Consider the following 24,785-nt stretch of genomic DNA (forward strand, 5'->3'; position numbering starts at 1 on the left):
GCACTTAATCTTCAGAGATGCTAAGTACAAAGCTCCCAGTAAATTCCCACCAAAACCAGAGCAATCTTTCCAGAGAGAGAGGACTAAAATGACCTGGAACGTTCAGGAATATGTTTCGTCAGCTGAAGAGAAGGAAATCAGGGAAGCCACATAGGAGGGCATCCTGAGAGACACAGGGAGCATCAACAACAGGGCACCCGAACCCACCTTACACTGGCAGCTGTGGGCAGCAGCAGAGATGGATGAGGGGGCAGGAGGAGGACAACGCCAAGTTAAGAGCACGGTGAGAAAGCATTTGGCTGAGTTGGAGATTAAAATAATGAAGAAAACTCTTACAAGGTTTTTCTTTATCTGTTGTAAAGCGATCCTCCCACTACCTAGTCACTCCAAAGTGCAATCTCAACACAGTGAAATAATTTCTGTGCTGTGGCTCTGACTAATTTCACCACTTTGAAATACTACATAAACACTAGGTAATTGAAACAGCTGGAGCTTTTCCTGACAGTTTTCTTACTTCCAACTGTATGCAATCATCCTTCCAACCATGAGGCATCATTAGTACTTGCACGGAGTTCACACCTTGCACAAAACAGAACTGCTGAGCTGACACACACCGAATATACTGTAACTGCTTCAGGGCACGAACAAAGGTGGGGATTTTGGTGTTTGTTTTTTGGCCGTGAAGAGGAAGCTATCAGAAGGATCCATTAGTACAGAATTTGTCCAAGAAGAACTCTCACATTGCTGTTATTACAAGAAAAGAGACAAGAAAAGTAATCTCAGACAAGGACATATGACTTGGCAGACTTGTGGAGCAGAGAGATCAGCCTAATATTCCAAGAACAAACTTAACTGCTGCCAGCAGGCTGACAGCTACAGCTCATGCACATCTGCTGCTTCCCAGGAACAGCAGCTTGCTCAAGGGTGAAGTCAGACACTTAACACGTCTATCAAGTGAAGACATTAAAGAATAAAAAAGCAGCAGACTGAGAAAATTTCATATTAAGAAAGTTTTAATATGTTTTTTTCCAAGATCTAATATATAAATACAACGGTAATAATGTACTCCTCTTTTGTAAGCTTGGATGAAAGATATTGAAGTCCACTTTCCGTATATTATATAAATAAGCATCTAAAGCAACCTAGAAAAGAAAAAAAAAAAGCTTAGTCCATATGGTGCACACAAACAATTGGGCATTAAATTTAAAAAGTGCTACATGAACCCGAGAAGGAACTGCAAAAAGGCTTGACAGTTTGCCTGTTTTAGCAAGTGGCAGTGTAACCATCGCATTCAAAGGATGCAGAGAAGGCAAATTTTGAGAAGAGAAGCACTAATTTCTACTAGACCAACTAGCAACGATAAAAATAGACAAGGATTTGGCCCCTTGCATTAGACAGGCTATGAATACACAGACACCTTTGGAGAAATTACGTAGACAAAGAAAGATTGAAGCATTGATCAAAGCTACGAGGTTCCACAGAAGGGAACATTACGACTTTCAGGAGGTTTAGGATTCACATTCTCCCATAGCCACGTGAAGCATTAGTTAGCAATGTTTAACGTGGTGCTCTCCTCTTCACAAACACACTAGCACAAAACCAAGGCCGGCGTTTCACCAGCGCACGATATCACACCCACCGTACAGTAAAAAGCAGGATATGCTTTCGCAGGGACTTTCTTCCTGAAAGATCTAGCCTGAAAGTAAATGGGGTAAGGTGAGGGGAAAAACAAAAACAAAAACAACTCATCAGGAGAGTTTAACGTTTCAGATTAAACAGCAATTACTCCGTATGGATTTAGAGCCAACAGAATGAGCTTTGTCCCTGCTTACTTTGACATACTGAAGCTGTAATTTTTCACTACGTGCAAGCCAGCACCATCCCTCACATCCCTCACCCTATGCAAAAGTAATTACACGACGTATGTAATGCTGGGAGACGCCTGCTACAACTCTTTCATCTTTTGACAACCTTACAGTTTACGTAATAAATAATAAAACAATGTAAATTAGCATCCCTCACTCCTACAAAGTTCCAAGTTGCATCTGATTTAATAGATGTGGCAGAGCGATTTTTTTCCCCACCAAGTAATTCTTTGCATCCCAAGGGACAGAACTGAGGGAAGACAAGGAATGCCTTTCTCTGAGTCTTTTGTTCTGGACCTTTTTGGTCCAGCCTTACCATCGGTCCCAGAACTTCAATTATGCTTCATTCATATTCATGGCACTCTGAAAGTATTCAGTCTGTGCCTCAGGTCCTCAGTGTCTGTGTGTAAACAGCCTAAATCACAGCTGAATCAGATCTACAGTTTAAACACACGTACGACTCAGCTACCTCTAACAGAACTGAAGCAAACCTTCCATAGTGCTTATTTATACATAGCGAGTCCCTTCTAGTTTTGCCCTTTCTTTTACTAAAACAAACAAAAAAGCCCTTCACAAACACTGATGAGTATGTGTGAGTTTGTTAATTTTCTAGATTTCTTCTAGAGAAATCATGGCTGAAACTTTAGGAAGGAAAAATACTGAATCTTTTCAGAGGGCAAATTATTTTAAAACTTTGAGATGAAATAACGTGCATATATATAAAAGGAAAACTATGCTCCTTGATCTTATATTCTAGCTTACTAATTGTGAGATGAAGAAAAAAAAGTAATCTTGCTTGATCTTCTTAATTCAGAATGGGTTTGTATGATTGCCATTTAGAAAGCATGTTATCTTCCCTGCTAAACTGATATAGCATAGCTGCGATAAATTATGATAAATGCTTTTTGCATTTATCTTTTATCATAAAAAGCATAGGAGACCATCCTAGAGGAATGTGGGAGACACTGCTTAAGAGAAAAAGGGGGAACGAGTAAAGCCTGCTAGTACATTTCAAAGGGTTCACTGTGGGACCGACACAGCACTTTTATTATATGCTTTTATTCTAATAAAACACCAAAGTCCTAAAGAAAAGTGCAATCTTCATTATCTTACTTTGCCCTCTGCTGGTCATTGGCAGCAGTCTCAGGAAGAGCTGACCACGCTTCAGAAACTTTTCTCCCAAGATCAAGTGTCATACATGTATTCCTACAATATGCTTCATCTAATAGCCCTGAGACTTATTTAGCAATTTGAGATTGTTTCTTCTGACTGTGAAAGACAGATGATAACTTATCTTCAGCCTCCAAACGTGTAGCTCGTGTCTAATTCTGAGCTGGTTAAGCTCTCTGCAGGTTTAAGCTTCACCACCCCCCATAATTCCAACCAAGGCAGAGGGTAGTGGCTGAGAATTCCTTAAGCAAAACCAAATCCCACAGAATAGACACATTTCAAGGCACTAGCCCATTACTTTCACCCCAAGTGTTGAAATCTCCAGAAAACATTGCCTGCAAATGCCTATTTCGTCCATTAGGGGAGAAAGTATCTTTATCTTTGCATTAACAAAGACCATCTGATCATTAATGAGGCTAATACCCTACTATTACTGCCTCTTAATGCCAGTCTCAAGTAGTTTGAACCCTCTAGAGACTCCCCACCGCCCATTATTTCTCACTGATGCTGATGAAGATTGGGGCAAGTATTCAGCGAGGAGTTTTTTTTATTAAGATTATTAAAAAAGGATGGGGAGAGGGTGCCAAGACCAATAGTCAATTGAATAAAACGCTAATTATTGCCCTAGTCTGTTTTCTTTCTGTTCATACATTTCTTTATAGTCTTCAATTACACAATCACATCGCGTATTTCCGTAGGAACCTCCTGGTGTGCATTTGGGCAGGGCTTGGGGAATCGGGTGGGAAGGAAAAGAACTCAGATTCTGCCTTAGTTAAAGAACTGCCTTAAAGAACTGGATTATCTCTGTTTCTGTCCCCAAATTTCCACTCAATACCAGCAAACAAGTTTTAAGCAGCTGGACAGCAGCTACACATTGCTTATTTTCCTTGCCTCCCACCACTGATACGAGGCATTTCAGGCCAGGTGCTCAGTGTTTCTGTAACCACAATCACAATCCGATTCAACAAGTTTTTTACAGCATGCACTGCAGGTAGAGCTGAAATCAAAAGGTTTCAGCTTAAATATCAAAGATAGCGGGCAGCTGTGACCTTGCATTTTCTTCCTCTGTTTTCTGCTTCTCAAATGGGATAAACAGTTTCCTTGGGCATGTGCCAGCAAAACCAGAGACAGCAGGTGAAACAACATGACCAGGAATGCACCTAATTATAAATAGTCTGTATTAAAAGTAATGTCTGAGACCGTGTATCTGTGACAAAAAGAATTACTCAACTAACTGCATTTGAACAACAACAAAAAACCTCAACTAGCTTACAACTCATGGAACAAACGAGGGATGCCCCATTTTACCTTCAGAAAAATGGGAACGAAGGGCTCTCCTCCTTGGACTGAGGAAAATACTATAATTATTTCAGCACAGCTGGCCAAGTTGGGGAACGAATCCTCCCTCCCCACACACTAAGCAGCAGTTAAAGCCAACGCGCCCTGCTTTCCTGGCAGCCATCCCACTGCGCTGTGCAGATGGTACTTCACCAGTGCCTCCTGCGGTGCTGATCCCATGCTGGTGTATTCTTGCACTTATAGAAGTCTGCTGGAAGTTTCTCTCCCAGCAGTAAGGCTTTGAGGCAGTATTTATATACATGCAACTGGACCTGGCAGTGAGAAAACTGTCTCCTCTACATCTGTACAGACAGATAAATATCGTATTCACACAGAAGTAGCTGTAAAATATTTAAATGTTTTGTGTTTCTTTTTTTCCTTAAATTTGAACATCTCTCAAAGTAACTAAGCTTAAAATATTTGAAATAAAGTATCACACAATCACAGAACAGTTTGGGTTGGAAGGGACCTTAAAGCCCACCCAGTTCCAGCCCCTGCCATGGGCAGGGACACCTCCCACCAGCCCAGGTTGCCCAAAGCCCCATCCAGCCTGGCCTTGAGCACCTCCAGGGATGGGGCACCCACAGCTTCTCTGGGCAGCCTGTGCCAGGGCCTCTCCACCCTCTGAGTAAAGAATTTCTTTCTAATATCTAATCTAAACCTCCCCTCTTTCAGTTTAAAGCCATCCCCCTTGCCCTATACCTACACGCCCTGACACAGAGTCCCTCCTGAGCTTTCCTGCAGCCCCCTTTAGGCCCTGGCAGGCTGCTGTAAGGTCTGCCCAGGGCCTTCTCTTCTCTAGGCTGAACAATCTCCAGCCCTTTGATGCAGCTCTAAATCTTCTAACAACACATTCACAATGTTTTGTAAAAGGTTAGCATCAATTATGTTTATTGGAAAGAAAAAAAAAAAAAAGGAAACTCACATGTTCTAGGTGAATATGGGCCTGGCTGGCAATGTCATAAATGACATCTCTCACATTTTTCTCTTGCTTGCCTCTTATAAAATCCTCTTGTGAAACGCCATGCTAGACACAGGAAGGAAAATCAAAAAGTAAAAACCCTTCAACAAATATCAAAGTCTCCATTTTAGCTTCACAAAAGATAAGAAACCTCAAAAGCCCAGCCCAGCAACCAAACTGCAGGCATAAGGCCCTTTCACCCGAAGTGTGTTTTGCTGCTGCCTCCTCCCTGCACCACCACCACCCCCTTTTTTTTTTTTTGGTCACTTAGAAAATAAAATAAAATCAAGAGAACAAAAAGAACAGTTGGCACTGTTTTTTTCTGCATGAACTCTGCAACGTTCAGACATGAAAACTGCACAAAGGCAGGCAGGTAGGCTCCACAGGAGGTACAGCTTCAAGTGTAACTCCGCAGTACTTGCCAGCAGCTGAAATGCTTGCAGGATGCTCAGCCTGCACAGAAGGGACGCAAGCTGTCTGCCAGTCTCCTGATCTTTAGCTACGCAGTATCACTGTAAAACACCCTCCCCAGCAAGGATGACTGAATTTTCAGGCTCTGGCTGAAAACCAAAGAACTTGGAAGGCCTCCCGTACCACCCAGTCCCAGAAGGGCTGAAAGCAGGGAGCAGCTCCTTTCTGCAACCCCATAAACCCAACCTACTTCAGTGTCTGTGCCTTTTGCAGACTACTTAAAGCTAAAATACTACCGGATTGAACACAAGTTTAAAAAAAAAAGGGGGGAGGAACAAAATCACCCTGGAGTTTCATGAAAGTCACTCCTCTCTCCCCCCAGAAGATATAAAACCATGACAAATGGGTATTACAGGGCCACAGCAGAAACTGTTGTAAGAACAGATTAAGAAAGGCATTCTGTTTCATACAGGTTGGAAAAGACCTCTAGGATCATCAAGTCCAACCTTTAACCTCATACTAAAACCATTCTACAAAGTTCTACATCCACGCGTTTCTTGAAGACCTCCAGGGATGGTGACTCAACCACTTCCCTGGGCAGCCTGTTCCAATGCCTCACAATCCTTTCGGTGGAGAAATCTCTCCTAATATCCAACCTTAGCCTTCCCTGGCACAACTTGAGGCCATTTCGTCTTACCACCTGGTGCCTGGGAGAAGACCCCAGCTTCGTTGCCCCTTTTTTTGGCATGAAATCTCTGTGCTAACGAAGTATGACCTCTCCTATCTAGCGTTGAGACAATTATTTGAAACATTTTATTGTTCAGATCCAGGGAGCTCCTTTCTCTTACCAACATACAAATGTCCATGGGAAGAACGACCTTTCGTCTTGCGCTGTGGTAGGGAGTTGCTCTTAAACAGGTAACTATGCCGTGCGCTTTCCCAATGTGACTGGCTGCGTGGTCGGCGTGGATGTCCCTCACACCTGAAAGTGCAGAAATAATGTTTAGAAACACACTGCCAGGCCTTCTCAGGGGTCTTCCTGATGTGTATTACAGCGCTATTTAACTATTCAGCTAACGAGCGTACTGATCCATGATAGAACTGCCTATGTTCATGAGGACGTAGGAAAATTACATGGATTTATTGTGGCAATGGCAGCAGAAAGCAGACTGGGGCTTGGAGGAACCAATAGGTATAACTTACTGACTGGGCAACTCAGGCTTTGCGTATAACTAGGAATGAAAAGAAAAAAAAGTCTCAAAGAATAAGAGTTAATGACTCACGCTCAGCCTAAGCACTGATATTTAATCTACATTTAGGAAGCTGCAAGGATTCAGACCCAAATTTGCAACATTCCCAAGCGAATCTTACAGGTTTGGAAGTCAACTGTTCCAGGACAGCCACCACAGATCACAGCAATACAGAACAGTAGCTGCGGAGTAGCTACAGCACTTTGTGTTCTGCCACGTGGGACAATCAGAAAATGCAGGAGAGAGCTGAACTTACCACACTCCATAACAGGGACAAGAAAATAGAAGACATTGTTAAGAGAAAGAACAATGTATGAAACTACATTTTCAACGAACTTTCCATTGAACGGCTGCTCAGGAAAGTGCACAGTGTTAGGAGAGGGGCAGTTAAGATTCCGGGTTTACGGCTGAACATTAAGATGGTGCCTGAATTGACAAATTCTACTGAAATTAAACCTTGGTGGAAAAAAAGTGTTTGTTTGTTTGCCTTGAAACATCAATAAATATCATACCGGCACTAATAAGTCATCAACAAGACCTAAAAAGGGTCTGCACCTACCCAGCATTTCCAAAGTGAGGTACAGGAGAGCGCTCTGCGTGTTCTCAGCGTACGTCTCAAGCTCCTGGATGTTCCTGTATGCTCTGTCATCCAAATTCTTCTCCTGCAATTTGAACGCAAACCTTCAGTAAAAAGAAGATATAACTGCTATTTCTGCAAGTTTATTATCGTACTCACATTAGACTAATTTACTATTTGAAACAAAGGACAAATTAAGAGATAAATGGAATATACACTCAGGTAGAAACAGGCATTAAAACCTGTAGCTACTCTACCAAAAACTACATGCAGCTGCAGCCAAGTCCAGGTACTGGAGCAATTATAACCTTCTGCAAGAAAGACATCAGAATTTTCCAGAAAAGATACAGCCAAAACAAAGTGATAGAGAGGTGCCCATTTTAATACTTTATTAGAAACTGAAACAGAGAGAAATTTAGATAAACAGGAATATGTTCTTTAGAATATGCACACACACGCAAAAAGCAATCCATCAAATACACGAGTTTCAAAGCTGTATGCAAACACCCCAAAAATATAACACCCTCCAACAGTCTTCCTGTCCTAGTAGCTACTGTGGTTAAAATACACCAGTTTTGAGATTTAAAAGCTCTGAAGCCTTTCAGTCAATGACTCGCAGAGTGTTGCTGCTATTTTAATGTTCTGATTTACAGCACTGTTCAGCAAAAACTCCACAGCCACAAGAGGAATAGGCAGCAAAGTGTGGCAGAAAGGTTCAAAGGGGTCATTCCAATTTTGAGGTTTTATTTCCAAGACTCATCATAAGAGAAAGCCTATTTAGGGGCAAAATTACATGGTAATAAGAGAGGTGAGAAAGAATAAAAAGGTGCCAATGAACGGGGCAGGATTGGAACGGCACAAAAACAGACTATGAATGAGGCTTGCTTCTTTTATATCTTCATTTCCTTTTCTAATAAAATGCAGTTTTCCAAAGTTCTTAACAGGTGAATAAGAAGATCTTACTGTTTAATCTCATCTGGTAGGACTTCCCTCACACACAGAAAGGTATCCCAGCATAAGTCACAATGGATTTACAGTGGGGGAAACCACTGTAAATCACAAACAGAGGCCAACAACAGAAATCATGGGCACAGATACACTGGTTATCAGAGCAGAGAGCAAGAAAGGTGTAGACTCACAAGCTACATTATTAAAATTCTACATGGATCCTATTAGCCTTTTTGGCCAGAACGGGCAGAAATTATAAGTAAGAGCACTAAAGAAGAATTAAAAGGAAATTAGTACCATTTTCAGGAGAAGTACCATTGTCTGGAAAAGATTAATTACTTAAGCTCTCGTTTTTACATACAAACTCATAAAATTAAGGGGAGAAATTCTAATGTGACTGAAAACAGAATCAGACTTTGAGTGCTAAGTACTTACTCTTTCATCAATGATCTTCGTGAACCACATTTTAGTCAAGTTATGCCTCTTGACAGCCTGAAAAATATCAAAGAAAACATTCATGTTTATGTATATAAAATTATGGTAGTACTGCATTCTGAAGGTTGAAAGATATTTTTTAGATTTTATTTATTTATTTTAGATCTTACTGCTGATTCAACAAATTCTGCTTTGAGAAAGCTCCAGGGACAAAAAAAAGGACAAATTAAGTTACATCTGCAACTCAGTTTTGCTTCTTACTCATTCACCTTAGATACGATTTTGCAAATAAATCGGCCACAGAAGGTCAAGAGTTAAAGAACCAAACTGAGTTCTGCTCAATTTGCACATTATATCTATTCTGAACCACTGTCATCCAAACACACCCTCATTTTTCAAGTTTTCAAAAATAACTGCAACAGAAATGAAGAATTAGGCTCTTCTTATGTTCAAAATGGACATAGAAGCAGGAAAAAAAAATATAAATATATAGTTGCTATCTAGGATTACATGAAAGTCACTGAGAGTTGAGCTATTAATAATTCTAGAAATATTTTTATAGCCTATTTATACACTTTACTGGCATAAAACTCTCAGAATCCAAATATAAGTATTCTGGAATATACAGAACTTTTTTTTTTTAAAAAAAAAAAAAAACTTTTAATGTGATGAATTAGCATTTTTTTCCTGGAAAATCAAAGCTGTCTTCATACAAAGTCAACAGTGAGAACACAGGATACATAAAAAATGCTGTGCCAAAGGCATGCTTGTTCTATTAACAGCTCTGCAACACTTGAAGAGTTCAGCCAGTCTATTTCCCAACATTACTTTCTAGGAAATGCAATGATATTCACAGAGATTTGTGAAGCTGCACTCTTTAAACAGGTCATTCTTGGGCATTTGCTGAAATACAGAAATATGATTTAGAAATATGAGAGAGGATTTTCTCGAGCACAGAAGTCACCAGGGCAGGCTGTGTTGTCAGCCTGTTACAGGGTTCTGCAGTGGTCAGAGGTAACAAAGCTTCTAAAAATAAGCTGTTGAGAAATAATTCAGAAGTTATTTCGCAACCAATTCTGTTTGGATTGCCTCTTGTTGGTCTGCCTTCAGAGAAATCACACGTAAGGTCAATTCTTACCAGAGAGATGGGCCATTTCTTTCTTCCACTTCAAAATCAATTTTCTGCTCTGTGAGAAAGGACTACGACTGTCAGAGCTGCTGCAAAGGGCTGCAATTTGTATCTCGCTATCTGGATGGTTTATATCTGAAGGATGTTTTTTCTAAGTTGAGCTTCAGCTAATGAACATTTCTGCCCCCACTGATAGACACACAAGCAGCCTGAAATTAAAAGTGATGGAAAAAGTATATACAGTCATACACAAAACTGACTTGTACCTAAACTACTCAGACAATTAAATAAGAGGACATCTTCAGAAACAAAAGTAAGCTGCACATAAGGAAGTTCCTCCTTGGAAAGGAGATGAAGGCATTTGGGGAGAAAACCATCTTGTTCCCGGGCAGTTTGCCATAGGCTGGAACGGAGACAGAATTAAAAAAAAAAAAAAGGCACAGAGATGACTGACATGCAGAACTACCAATCCTGCATTTTAATGTTTGTGTTAAAGATCCAGCCAGGGTGATACTCTAAGTCCTGTAACTTTGCAAAACGGCTCGCAACATTTGCCAGTCTTCATCCTAGCCGTACAAACATTTTGTTACAGCACAGATTTTGTATGAGCTGGAGATGCTTATGAATAGCTCTGGTCTTCCTGAAAGTGCCTGTAACAGGTGTTCTTCCTTTATTTTACTTCTTGGCTTTACCTGGCTTTTCTCTTAGTTAAACAAACAGCACCTTGTTTAAATCCAATTTTAACCTGAGCGCAGGTAGACAGGAACAAAGGCTCGCTTATTTTTATTTCACATTTGAAGGAGGAACAATCAGGGACAGGCCGCAGTTTCGGCACTGCTAAAACTCATTTAAAGATTTGGAAAGGACTCATTTTCGTGCTCTCAGAGGTACAGCAGACCACGGATGTGAAGCCAAGATGGCAACAAGTGAAACGCTCCAACCCCACAAGAACTGTGTTGTTCTAACCCCGCATTAGACAAAATTCATCTTTTCCAGTCCAGGAGCTCAGAGATCCCTACTTTGAACACAAGTTCTGATCTTACAGAGGCCTTACAGAACTTGCATATGTTTAGAAGTTAAACTCAGCATGACCCTGAACACCTGATAGCTACCAACTGAATTCTGACCTGCTCTGAGTGGGAAGTTGGACTAGCTGACAGCCAGAGGCCCCTAAAAATTAAATTATTCTGTGATGCTGAATCAGCATCGAGGGGAAAAGCTTTGGCTTCTCCTCATACACTATTTGCTAGATCAACCTCTGTGCTGAGTTTCCTGCCTTTTTTTAAACTTATCTCCTCAGGCAGGACTAGAATTAGCTCAGGGAAGTTTACTTATACATTTCACTTGCTATCAGCTTTCAGTCTACCACAATTTCCTTTGCCCTTCTCCTAAACAGCAGTCAGTTCACAGAAGTCTCCAGGTAGGTCCCACCTAAATATTCTCCTCTTCCAGCTCTGTTCGTAGGTACCTTACAACATCACAGACAGACATACATACCCTTTACATTACCTGTCTGACATAAAATAAAGCTGTCAGCAATGCAACGCAGCAGACACAAAGCAATAGAATTATTTCTCAGAGCAATAATCTGCTCAAGTGAATTTTGGGACAATAAAGATGTATTTTACCCTCCACAGTGCTACAGCAACTGGCTGATGGGGTGGGTTATCGCAGTATATATCTTCCACAGCTTTCCTCCAGAACTGCATTCGCATCAGACCGGTGGTCTTCTGAGTTATGGAGTCCTTGATCTGGAAAGGATATACCTGGAGTGAAATTCACAGCCTCCTTAAGGCACTCGGGTCTGTCTGTACTGGAAAGACAGACACAGGACTGTCAAACTCACTAGGGGAAGGGCTCAGAATTTACGTTTAGTCCTAGTAAACTGTATGAACACTGCAGAGTAAATAAAAATGAAACCTTCACCACAACCTGACTTTGAAACCCATGGAAATGAATTTCTGGACAACTCCCACCTTGGTTTTCTTCTCCTGGGAGAAGAAGCAGAGATAAGAGTGGTGAGGGAGCGAAGCCCTGCGAGGGCTGCCAGGAGCACAACCCGCAGAGGCTGCACCCGGGGGGTTTGCTGGGTCAGCACATCTCTGGGACTGCTCCTTCCTGGCAAAGGTTGCCAACAGTTGTGGTTGCCCCAGCAGTTTCTGGCCGCCCTGCAGAAGTGGGAGGGTGCAGCCACTCCCCTCCCACAGCTCTCCAATTCCAAACTTCCCTCCTGGAAGCATTTCCCTTACCTAACTCCTGCCAGGAAAGACCTGGGACGGGTTACATCATTCAGGTTTTTGATTGACCTTTTAACACAGGGGCTAGTTACACTTTCCTGACCCAACCACTGCATTTCAAGCCAGGACACAGGTGCAGTTACATCATAGTCGCAAGGATCAGCCTGTTTGTTAACACTTCATTTCAAAAATGAAGGCATCAACAAGTCAGAAAAGCTACATACATGAGCAGAAGAAACTGGGGGAAGCTGGCTGCTCCCCAAGGGCCATTCCAAACCAGAAATTTGTATTGGCTTCTTTATTCATTGCCCTTTCTAGTATGAAGAGCTAAATCTCAGCAAAATGCCAGCTACTAGTGTAATTTAGGGTCCCGAAACTGTTCCTTCACATTTCCAGAGATCACAAGTGTATTTTAATACCTGCCTGAGCCAGTTCCACATTGAAGGCTCTTAAAGCAAAAGCAGAGGTTCGCGATTCCGCAGGCAACAGCAGAGAGCACAGAAACCCTTCGTAGTCACGCTTTCTATAAAAAGGAAAGAAAATACACCCATTATTTATAGCACCATGTAAATCAGGCATGCTATTGCTTAGCACGGAACTCCTAAAAGAGAAGGAAAGTTATAGTTCAACACTCTGACTCTGCAGAAGTAGTAGCTTTTAAGCTTATTTTAAAATCAGGCAAGCTCTGAGACAGGGGGGATGCAAGCTGAACTCTCAACACACCTTTCAGATCCAGATCTCAAGGTATTTGGCTGAAGGCATGGAACAAACCCGTGGCAGGACTGCAAATGGAATCCAGATTGTCTGACCTCCAGGCTTCTGCTCTAAACATGAAGTCAAGTTTCTTTAAAAGCTTGTGCTGGGGGGCCTGGCACGAACATACCTGCTTAACCACCAAGTTCTTATTTGCTAAAAGCATAAAAACTCTGTGCTGCAGTGGCAGCTTCACAGCAGGTAACTCACTGCCAACCCGAAGTGATATGCTTTCATTTGACCACTTGGGTGTGCCATTAAATTAAAAACAATCAGGGCACGTAGAGAACGATTATAAATCGCAAAATCATTCATAACTGTAATGACCAAAAGCAAACTGCTTGTTTTGAACAGTGTTTGTGTACCTTCTGATAAACCTGCAACTCAATTCTTCATTAGAAGAAAAGCAGCAATGCCTCCAGAACACAGAAGTAGGTGTCAAGTTAAACATTTACTCATTTTCAACAAGTCTGCCGTTCTTAAATGTCCTCCTGTTTCTTCTGAATGTCGGCTTAAAACAGCAAAATAAATAAATAAATAAATAAAACCAGAGGTTTAGAAAAAAAAAAAAAAAAACACAACTAAAACTAGAGGTTAAAATCAGGGTTGCTACTTTTAGCAAACAAAAAGGAAATGAAATGTACTGGTTTCTTACCCCTACAACACACAGCAGCTTGATAGCTAGCAAATGCTTAGAAGTTTTCTTAATACTCGTGAAACTTGTTTTCCTGATGCAAAGCCACAAGCATCAACGTGAAAACAGCATTTGTGGATTTTAGCAGGCTTTAAAGGCCACATTCATAATAAACAACAGATGCATCAAACCTCCCCCAGTTCAGACTCTTTCTGAAAAGTATCATCAGCTCAAAATCCAGCATTTTTTTTTTCCTAAACAGACTGTAAAAATACCCAGTATTGCCCAACCTGGGCAGAGCTGCAAGGTTTACAGCCACTTTTTCCAAGTCCCAGGGATGCTGCTTGCCTGGGTTGTTCACACAACACAGAAACACCACTACCTCCTGAAAATACATTTCACAAAGCAAACAGCAGCACAAGGGAGGTGTTTGTCTTCCCTCTGGTAATCTTCTTCCAATTACCCTAAACTTAAAGATTGCAGGTACCAGAAAAAAAGTTTAAAAAAAAGAAAACACAGAAAAGTGTGAATTTTATGTTGACAGTGCCCCCTTGGATATAACAGAAGAAAAGCAAATTTTCTGGAACCTTCAGCAAAGCCTCAGCATGCAAAACAAAGTTCATAGTGGTGCAGATCATGTTGCAATCCAACTCTCTGTGTGTGTTAGGGTAAGGAATAAAGAAAGGAGGGAACTTCAGGTAGCCTGCTATTTAGTGTTTCATAGTTTCCCTCTCAAAGAAATATAAGCTTACATATTAACCCACAGTAGGAAAATTTTATTATGACCGTTACTGGTCTTTCAGTGTAATTAAAAGTTTAGAGTCTTCAGAAATTCTTCCACATTGTAAAACTGAGCAACATCATCAGGTTTTAAGTTTGTCTTCCAGAGCAGACATCATCAACAGCAAGAATTGGGAAAACATATCTACTACAGAAAAATATTTTGAATCAAACAGCTTAAAGTGAGTTTTAAAAGACCTATTTGAACTGCAGCTTCAATTACATGATGCCAAAAGCATAACCACTTTTCATTTTGCTACTGTAAACGTTCATGTATTTTTGTAAGTTTTTTTTTTTTTTTATGTTTTAATATAACATTAAAACAACAAAAATGTTTAATAAGAACAACGGAAAATGCTAACCAGCTTAGCTTCGGTGACTTGGGACCTAACTATTCTGTTCACAGTTGTTTGTTACTGAAAATATTTCAACTGTATATATGGCTAGTACACTCAGCCTTTGATCTCCTGAGTAACAGGTAAACCCTGGGCAGAGTAACCACGAAAACAAAGCCACAATCTCTAATTTTATTAACTAAACCACAGCCTGGCTGTGCACACTGAGGCACCTGAAGAGGTCTGCAGCTTGCTGCTTCACTGAAAATGTAAGGTTGTCACATTTCTCTCCATTAGCTGTCCCACTTCAACTATTACTGCTGACCACAAGTGACTTTGTGTCTTTTACAGCTGTCACTTGGGAGATGACCATCCTGTTCCGCTCCTTCCATACACACTTGGAAGCCTTCTCTCTGCTTTCATCAACAACTACAGTATGCAAATAGAAACCAGGAGTCTTTACACAGCAGGTGGGTTTCTTTCTCTAACTCTACCTTTGAACTCTCGGGGACTAGGAAGCAAGCAGAGGGCATTGCACATCGCTTGCAGCTCCAGAAGCCAAGTGGAAGCGTCCCTGACCTGAAAGCCGCCAGGCTGTGCTCCTGCCCCGTGGGCTTTGACCAAAGGCCCAATATTCTGGTTTTTGACCAGAAATACTTTAAGGTCAGGGCAGCTACTTCAGGTCTGTCCAGCTGGGGGACTTCCTCTGCTCATTCTTCCAAGGAGTCCTTGGAAAGTTTGACCACTTCCCAGCAACCCAGACCTGAAACCTTTCCTGCTTATTTTTAAACGCCCGTGTTGATGATCTTTCACTCCGTAATCTCAAACAACGAAATGGAAATGCTCAATGCTTCAGGAAGAAAAGCAGCTGTGAAAGAAGGAAGAAAAAAATAACAATAATAACACTGTTTACAGACTTAATGAGCCTTGCAGTCCCAATATTTATCCACCGCGGGCTTTTATTTGCGGTCCCGATATGACCGAAGGGGAAAAACACCACAAGAGGAGCAGGGCCCGGGCGCTCCGCGGGGCACCTCAGGACCTCGCACGGCCCCCAGAAAGGCAGCCCCACAACGAAAGGGGCCGGCTCAGCTTAGGATTTCCTCATCCCCATCCCGGGGCCGGGTCCCCCTCAGGGCTCGGGGCCGGCTCCCCGGCTCTCCCCACCCATGAGGCGGGCAGGGCGGGCGGCGGAGCCCGACCTCCCCCTCCCCCTCCCCAGCACTCACCGCAGCAGCTCGGCGCAGTACTGCACCTCTCCCCCGGGCTCCGGCCGGCTCCAACCCGCCGCCACAGCCGCCCTCCCTTCCCTCAGCCACGGCTGCCCGCCCAGGGCCCCCGCCGCCCTCACCAGGCGGTGGTTCGGTGCCTGCCTCAGCCCCGCCACCGCCATGGCGGCGGCCGCCATTTTGCCGCCCCGCCCCTCCTGTCGCTCACCCCTGCCCGCGCAGCAGGAGGGGGACGGCCCCTTCCTCACCCCGCGACGGGGGCGAGCCCTCTGTAAAATGGCAGCTCCTCCAACAGGGCTCGGGGGTTGGGTTGATTCTTTTTTTTTTTTTCCCCAAACGATTCCCTCAGTGAGGGTCCCGCGCCCTCTTAGCTCGGAGGCGCTGGGACGGGACCCTGAGGTAGCCCCAGGCGGAGCGCGGCTCCGTGAAGTGCTGAAGGGTCGCAGGCGGCCCCGGTGTAAAAGTGCTGAAAGGAGAAAGTACCGGTAGATGGCACCCAAGAATGCCTTATTTCGGTCCGGGGTTTTTGGCCCTGCAGCCTTTTGTTGTCCTGCAAATGGCTTCCTCGGCGCCGCCCTGGCCTCAGTTTACCCCGGCTCCCGGGGCGGGCGCCGCTGGCATCGCTTTGAGCTGAATTCCCCTCTAAAAAAAAAAAAAAAAATCCGGAAAACCCGGCACTCACGTGTTTAAACCCTACGAATCTGAGGAGTCTGAATGATAAAAATACCCCGTTGGAGCAGTCCCAAGCTCTGACGGGCTGGGCACAGCAATATTTGTCCCCAGGACATGTTCGGGCAAGGGAGCCGGCACAGCACAACACGGCGGTGGCACATGAACACGGGGACAAGGGAGTTCTGACACACTGGGATAGGGCTGGCATCGCCAAAAAACACCTTAAAAGCTTCCAGGTGCAGGCTGGGGGACACTGCTTGTGCTGGATATGGTCCCTCTGCAGAGCTAACTCCCATCACAACACGGTCATTTTAGTCCTGTAGTCACAGTCATGTTTGGCCCTCAAAGTTTGGCCTCCCTGAGGATAAGCTAACAAATTAACAAAAGTACCAACACGCTTAAGAGTTATTTCATCTTAAAACCTTGCCAGCCCAACCTGTGGGTAGTTATTAGTAGAAATAGCAACGGGGCAGTTTTCCATCCCCAGCCTTGCCATCCTCCTCCCCAGTGCCAGCTTTGGCCTTCGTTTAATACTACAGGGAGCTGATTTTGGGGGTTAAAACACCAAAAAATTCACTGCTTGCTATTTTCTTGAGGAAGTTTTCTAGCAGTTTGGTGCTCTGAATCAGTTCACTATGTGGTCAGGTGAGGATACATGCCAGCACAGGGAATTGGCACGATCAGGAGACTGTGATTTGGAAAGTGAGTAGGATCTCCCTGATCCGGGGCAGTAATATCCACGTTCATTTGCTTAGCTGAAAATTATTGAAGCCACACAGTAAATATGGGGGAGGTTTTGAGTGGGCAGTGACATTCGAGTTACAAGACATCTGTTTGGAAGTGAGAGCAAGCCTTTGTTTTGTGTGATGACAAGACAACAAAGGGCAGAGGAGGAGAGGAAGGCTGGGAACATCACTCCAGCATTATTTGGTTTCTCGATTAGTGGCTCCTGTGGGTTTGCCCTGAGTCTTTCTTCGTCCCTTTCCCTCACTTCTTTCCGTCGGCTCTGAGGTTCTCTTTGTCTTGAAACTCTGGACCTTGCTTTAAACCCTTGCTATGCCTTGAGCAGGATTTATTGTTTGTCAGGGCACCCAAAGGAGGTCATTTAGCTTTGGTAGATTTCTGGGTGGAGGCTGAAACTGCTGTTGTTTAAGTTTTCAGAGAGAACCCCTAGATAAATGAATCCAGCTCTTTCAGCTGCTGCCAATTCCTGGCAGAAGGGTTACATAAACATACTCTAAACCCCAAGGGTATTATAAATAAATCTTATAAAATATTAACTTTTGTTAATCTCTGAATGAACCAAAATGGTGTTAATCTGATTTAAACCCTTAGTAAGAAAAGAATTAACCAGGTATCTTATAAAAAACAATAATCCTGACCTCTTTCTCAGTTCACTGCATTTGTTTCTTGCCATTCTGTACTTTACTGTTCTCATTAAATTACACTTTCTTTTTTTCTTTAAACAAATATTTCACATATCATGTATAGTTATTGAAAAGCTTCTTCAAGTCTGTTTTGGTTCTAGCCAGTTAGACTTTTGTTTTGCCAGTGCAGGGAAAATAATGATTGGAGTTAATGTTTTATGGAGTTACTTTTAACACTGTATATGAAAATTAAATCTTAATAAGGGGCTTCTATGATTTTTTAATGATAAAATTGTATTAAAGAGCTCATTTCGTGGCCTTTTCCAAAACTTCTCTCAGAAGCTGAAAGATAGTGCTCTCTCTTATGTGTACTTATAAATTCTTTTGTCCAGCAGATTCCTCAGATAAAACTCTGAAATCCTTGGGCAGAAATGCTAGTGACAGCAATGACTGCTTTAGGAAGAAACAGGTCAGTTATTGCTGTATTACAGAGTTTCTGGAGGAAAAAAAAAAAAAAAAAAAAAAAAAAAAAGGTTTTGGGTCAGAAAATCCCAATCAGTTATATCCAACCCTTGTTAAAAACATCCAGATATTATTTGTCACCATATAAGTGATAAAGAGAGAACCTTGTTTTTCTCATGATAGCCAAACAGAGTCTGAAATACAGGAGGCCTACATTTATTCAAGTTCTTGTACCCAAAAAGTGATCATACAGAAAAGAACGGGAGAGAAAGAGACCCACCTCAGCATATCCAGTAGGCTGGAGGCTCAGGTATTCACTGGAAAATGGGATACCAACACCAGCACCCCTAAGATGTAATGATGAGAGAAGAAATAAGAAAAGGGATCTGACAGGTATATTCAGGTATATTCTCTGCACTTGCATGAGCAAGGATATATTTTCTTTCTCTCATTTTCCTCCTCTGAATATTCCTGGATTCATTCCAGTATGAGAGTTAAGGAAAAATCTTGGTGGAGTATAGCAACAGTATTTCCTGTCCAGTTGCATGCCACAATGAACAGGCACATGCAGTTATTTTTACCTGGACTCCTAAAAATATTCAACCAAAAATCTTTGTTTAAAGGAGTGCACTAACAAAACATGACTAACAAGACATGACTAACTGCAGTCGTTCCACTCCTGGCCACAGAATAATGCGCTCACACATGTGGTAACAAGCAGTGGGACATTTTCAAACAAAGTTTTCCCATTTTACGTGGTTTAAACCTCTAAGTCCTTAATTGCAAAGTAGATAGAAAGTTCCAAAAGGATGTTGCAGTTTTCATCTTTGTTGCTGCTGTATGTTTAATTCTTGTGGTTTTGTCTGTAGATAAATGTGCTCATAAACCTTTGTTTATTTCTTGTTACCATTTCACTCCCTAGCTTCAAGCACAAAAGAAGATTGTAAAAGATGCTGTACAAGGGACAACAGAGGTCTCAGAACTATGAAGTGTGAGGACCACTGTGTGCTTCCCTGGCTGTGTGCTGCAGGACTGAACTGACTGTCCTACAGGGGGAAAGCAAATGGCTCTTTTTTTTTTCATATCCACCAACAACTTTGCCCTCCACTGCACTCAGAGGAATTGCTGCTCATCTGACATTCTCAAGCCTTCTGCAGTTTCACGTGAGGTTCAGTTTTACTCCCATGGGTAGATCTGTCAACGCACCTTAGCTATGCCATCAAGCACAGGCTGGATATTGCCAGCTTCCAATTATTTCTGATTCAGACTGCAAACTTGTGCATGAAACAGTGGGTATTTGGGTTATGCAACTGCTGTTGCATGATACCTTTTGATACCTATCTTTTGTAAGGATAGTCTCTTATCTCCTTTTAGCCAGTGGAGTAAAACAGGACTTTTGTAGAGAGAAATTCAGAATAAGGGCACAGCTTCAGCACTCAGATCACCCCGATTAACCTCAGTCTCTCTACTGGTTGTAGGTGACTGATCCTCTGACCAAAAGCCTTTCCACAGCTGCACTGCGTTCTCTGAACACACAAACAGGCAGAAGCAGAACTCAGTGCCAAACTTTCAAGAGCTTAGCACGTAACTGCCCAGCTTCCACTTTGACATCAGAGTAAGATTTCAAGAATTGAGGAGGCATTGCTAGTTACCTACTTAGCTAGTTATCCTTTGAAAATCCAGCTCTCTGTGGGGACGGTGCGCTCTCTGTGGAGATTTGGCTCTAGCTTTTCCAGAGCCACCCTAAAAGCTGAGTTCTGTCATGAGAAGAGATGACTTATCTGTCTGCCCTTGCGCAGCAGCACAGGCCCACACAAACACAGCTTGGTTCCATGTTGTTGCCCGGGGTGATATCAGATGCAAATAACGTGAGCATTTGAATGGAATTCACCAAGTGTATGCTTTTAAGATAAAGTCGAGCCAAGTCCTGCTGCTGCTGCTGCTCTGGATGCAAATGTATTTGTAATGAACTCTGGTTTTGTGCGTATCCCTTATCTTGCACCTGTTATCATCTTTGTTGTAAAAAGCTCACAGGCAGGCTTGCCAAATGATACGCCCCATCTGTGCTACCTGGATAAACACTGTTAGCAAGAAACATGCAAACCAAAAAGCCACAGGTTCTTGATGGGCAGGTACCGGTGCTGTTGCTGTGGCGAACAAGGACAAGGTCTTTGTGTTCTTTCAACAGGTTGCCAGCCTCTTCTTGTTTGCAATTCTTGTGAAGCTGTTGGGAGGGAGATGAGAGAGAGAGAGGAAGCTGGGGGTGTGCAAACTGGTCTTTGGCACGCAGCTGAAGTCAGTCGCAAATATAATGAGGGTTTCAATGGAATCTACAAAGCAAACGTGGTTTTGCCAGGGTCAAGATAGAGCTAAATGCTCGGCTGTGTTGGAAGCAGATGCATTTGTTGTCAATGTTGCTCTTGTTTATGTCTTTTTGCTTGGACCCCTGCAGACTGGACCAGCACCTGGAGAGAGGGAAGGTGAATAATGGGAAATTGCATCACTAGGATGTGTCCCTGGGAAGGCTGGGAAAAAGCGACACAGGAGATGTGGCAAGGTGAGAGTGTTCTAAGGCAATTTCAGCGAAGAAGCAACAGGAGGGGAGAACAGCTTGTTCCAGGAGCTTATCATGCTCCACTGAGATCTCTACATTTCCCTGTTGTTGTTTTTTGTTTTTTTTTTTTTTCCTTTCTAGGAACTTGCAGGAGGGAGCACTACTGAATAACCAGGGCACGAGGCTGGTAGGTTGGATTCTGAAGTCCTGTCGCTCCGTTCCTGTGCCAACGTGTGTACTGCCTGTGATGGTCACATCTAAGAGTAGCTGATGCTTTGTGGTTCCTCAACCAAGTCATTTTAACAGCTATTAACATCTATATATAACAAATATCTAAGTTAGCAGGAACCCAGGGTGCTACGTGACCCGTCCCAGCAGGGAAACTTCCCCAGGCCTGTTTCCACTTTGCCACCAGAGACAGAGGGGATGAGAGCAGCAGATCTCGGTGTTCCTGGGCACGGACCACTCCCTGCTCTGCCATTCCCCCTCTGCCTCCTGCTCCCTGCCCAGGCGTGCTGCTGCTTGCTGCCTTTGTGCGGCAGGGCACGGGAGAGGGTAGAACTTGGCATGGTGAGCACCCCGTGCTAGGCCCTGAGTTACGAGGGAGCTCATCCAGTGGCATTTTGCCGAAACAAGACCCAACCAGGGCATTTTTTCCTATTGCTGCCTGCCACATAGGGTCTGTATCAACAACTTGGAAGGGTACCACGCCTTGACCCCCCCGAGGATAATCAATAACCTGGTTACTCTGGCAGAGGCCGTGCTGGCGGCGTCTCTCAGCACTTCCCTTCCACGAGAGGCAAGCCAGGAACCTCCTCCTCCTGTTGCTTAGAAAACCAGTGGCCTGAGGGGATCCCACTTCATTACGGCCAACCCCTGACCTGTCCAGGAACTTTAACCAGGCTCCAAACTCCTGCAGGGCTGAGCGTGCTGCTGGGCAGCTGAGCAAAACACCACAGATCTGCTGGCAGTGATACGGCACGGCGAGCACCCTCACCACCTCACCTATCCTCTTCTCTCTCCTTCCTCCACCAAAGCCCCTCACGGCAAGCACGAGGCTGTCCCCATTATTTAGACCAGGCAGCCTTCAGCTTAGCAAGAGAGTGCCAGAATTGATGTTTAACCTTGTCTTTTTTTCCCCTCTCCTGGCCCCGGGCACGTGAGGAAGCTGCGAAGCAGAGATGTCACAGGTAGGGACACTTCAGCAGCTAGCATCCCGCTGTGTTACAGGTGCTGCTCTCACTCCTCAGCCAAAATCCCTCCCAGCTCTGCTTGGCCAAAGCGATTCGTCTCATCTAGGGGGCCGAGGAGAGGGGACACGTCTGGGCAGAACCTGGCAGGAGGACTTCAGGGGATTTAAGTGCTGACATCTGCAGAGGGAGGTAGAAATGTTCTCCCCCAAAAGTGCCCCTTACCAGCCAGCCATAATAACTGGTTACAGCACTGCTGGAGGAACAAAATTCCTAGCTTTTCACCTAGCTTTTAGCCCTGCTTTTCACTTCTCCCCCTATTTTTTTTTTCTTTTCTAGTGGTGTGGATCCAAAAGCATTTCTCAAGCACCGCTTAAAAAGCAACTGTGTTCAAACCCACAAACAGTCCAGAGTCCAATTCTGAGCGCTGTAAATGGCCGTGCTAATTAAATGCAGCTAAAACACTGAAAAGAGTCGCAGGGCAGGCACGATCGATGACAAAACACCCTCAGAGAGCACAGGAGGGGAAAAAAAGTGCTGATGGAGAAGGGTGATTTATGGTTATTCTCTGGTTGCAGAAACAGAAGAATTATTGAGAACCTTAAAGGAGCTTTAGGGTGTAAGACTGACGACTAAAAACCAGGGGGAACTAATCCTTTCTGTATCAGTGTGGCAAAGCTTCGGTCCTGGGAGGCAGGTCAGTGCAGGGCAAGGCTCAAACTGGAGACACTAAGCTAGGGAACTTCTCTGGTCGCCTCCTTCCCCCACGTTGCCTCTTCCCCACCCCCTCTTTAACACAAGGAAGCCGTGCACTTCGGTGTTTTCCACTTCTCAACTCCTGGAGCTGAGCTCCCAGCTGCACAGCCTAGCTCCTAACCAAAGGCTTCAGTGGTGGGCAGCCTGGTGCAGAGCTACAGCAAGTTACTGTGCCCTATCCTGGAGTCAGCAAGTCATGAAAGGTGGCTGCTCTTTGCATTTTGGCATATGTAGGGGGCCATTTTCTTGTCTTTTTTCCTCTGTAGGACTTTGTAATCTCTTAACACAAAAACTTTTTGAGATCCATCCATTCAGGGAATTCACACACAACTGTGAGTTACTTTGTGTTGTTCCCCCTGTAACCGTGTTAGTAATTAAATAAGGAGAAACTTTTCTACCATTTTTACACTTTCCTACAATCCGAAAGCACTGTATGAAGAGGCAGCCACTTTACCCCAGAAGTAATACTCCAGCACTTCCACTGCAACACAGGATGGCGATCTGTGAAGAGCTGGCATATGGATTTTTGAAACTTTCCCGTTTCTTTTGGTTGAATGGAGTCTGGATGATCACACTGCTATGTTTGGACAGTTAGGTTATTATATGACCATCACAGGCGGTAATTAACGTGGTTGTCTCACTCTAAAGTTACCGTTTTCTTTGTTTCAGGAGGTTTCAGGCAGCAATTACAGCAATTGGATGGCACTCGGCTGGCCGGTCTCTAGCAAACGCCTACCATGAGTCAAATCAGCAGCAGAATGTGGCAAGTGTGGTGGTGTAATGTCATGTAACAGCAAGTCAGTGTCTTGTTCTAATGTTTTAATGACAACCCTCTGAATTGGAACAAGTTTTCAGAAAGTGTTTGTTATTCACACATAATGATCTGGGCTGCAGAAATGCCCTGGGGAGGGTAGAGCTAATAAAATCAGCAGCTAGTTAGCACAAACTTCTTCATTTAATTTTATTGTGCAGAGGGCAGCACAGTTTTCTCACATGAGAAAGGCACTGCTGTTGCCTGGAAAGTTTCCATACAGCCTTGCAGCTTTTGAATTGCTCCGGTCAAAGGTGTCAGTCAGAAGTTTGCTGCAGTTTCACCGCTGTTGACGGGAACGTCTGTGTGTATTTCATGGCTTGGCTTTATTTGAAAAGCAGCGGAGAGCTGTAAAATATCAGTCATTAATTCGGCACCACTTAGCTGCAAAATATTAATCATTAATCTGGCATTGTTGCCAGGTGTGTGCCCTAATTTAGTTGTTCTTGATTGTAAAATAATGTATTGCAAATGAAATAGATGATCACTTTTCATTTCTTCTGTTGCAGGGATGCATTTAAGAAGCCATCTCTTCTGCTCCCTTCCATCTGGGACGTTAGCAAACCTGCACAGCTCGGTGAGACGCTGGTGCTGCCTGCTAGCCATGACTAACACAGCATGGCAATTACAGCAGAAGGAAGTTTAAAATCATTTTGTTAGTGTTTGGAGCACGAGGCTCATCTCCAGCCAGACCTCAGACTCTGCTTTCCACAACGTGAAGATCGCTGAAGTACTCTTATGTAAGCCTAATTGACACAATTAAAAGGCTGACTCCTTACAGATGTGTGTTGCTGTAGCAACCTGGGGCAAGGGGAGCCAAAGTGCCCTCCACACTCAGAAAAATAATATTAATCATAATAGGTAGAAGCACTTTATCCTTTTTACAAGACATTTGCTCTGGAGCCAAGAGCCTTAGCGTGT

General features: G+C 43.5%; 1 protein-coding gene and 1 long non-coding RNA gene across 14 annotated transcripts; one reads left to right on the plus strand and one right to left on the minus strand.

Annotated features, from left to right (window-relative positions):
• Nucleotides 1–995: 995 nt before the first annotated feature.
• Nucleotides 996–20,297, minus strand: NDUFAF6 (NADH:ubiquinone oxidoreductase complex assembly factor 6). 13 transcript variants are annotated; one of them, XM_072034447.1, is made up of 10 exons: nt 20,210–20,297; nt 18,834–18,900; nt 12,745–12,844; nt 11,713–11,835; nt 8,956–9,012; nt 7,555–7,657; nt 6,594–6,727; nt 5,299–5,400; nt 1,640–1,696; nt 996–1,142 (listed from the first exon to the last, which is right to left on the minus strand). In XM_072034447.1, the coding sequence occupies exons 2-10, from the start codon at nt 18,839–18,841 to the stop codon at nt 1,014–1,016; spliced, it is 813 nt and encodes a 270-aa protein (XP_071890548.1). In that variant the 5' UTR covers nt 18,842–18,900; nt 20,210–20,297; the 3' UTR covers nt 996–1,013. The 13 variants fall into 13 exon arrangements, with proteins under 13 accessions (XP_071890548.1, XP_038030130.1, XP_038030132.1 ...); XM_038174202.2 differs by lacking the exons at nt 18,834–18,900; nt 20,210–20,297 and adding exons at nt 13,440–13,585; nt 16,053–16,176; XM_038174204.2 differs by lacking the exons at nt 18,834–18,900; nt 20,210–20,297 and adding exons at nt 13,440–13,585; nt 15,741–15,982 and having other exon boundaries at nt 12,741–12,844.
• Nucleotides 15,042–23,862, plus strand: LOC101792937 (uncharacterized). The gene is made up of 6 exons (XR_005263237.2): nt 15,042–15,092; nt 15,175–15,293; nt 19,476–19,716; nt 21,006–21,110; nt 21,249–21,294; nt 23,723–23,862. It is a non-coding gene; the product is annotated as an uncharacterized lncRNA (long non-coding RNA).
• Nucleotides 23,863–24,785: the final 923 nt, after the last annotated feature.

The sequence above is a fragment of the Anas platyrhynchos genome, chromosome 2 (assembly GCF_047663525.1).
Source record: "Anas platyrhynchos isolate ZD024472 breed Pekin duck chromosome 2, IASCAAS_PekinDuck_T2T, whole genome shotgun sequence".
Classification (NCBI taxonomy): domain Eukaryota; kingdom Metazoa; phylum Chordata; class Aves; order Anseriformes; family Anatidae; genus Anas; species Anas platyrhynchos.

Coding starts and splice junctions, on each gene's coding strand:
- NDUFAF6 (XM_038174199.2), bottom strand. CDS start 16,231: ATGGCGGCCGCCGCCATGGCGGTGGCGGGGCTGAGGCAGGCACCGAAC. Junction 11,836..12,744: donor TCAATGTGGAACTGGCTCAG/GCAGGTATTAAA, acceptor TATCCTTTCCAG/ATCAAGGACTCCATAACTCA. Junction 1,143..1,639: donor ATCCTGCTTTTTACTGTACG/GTGGGTGTGATA, acceptor TTTCTTTTCTAG/GTTGCTTTAGATGCTTATTT.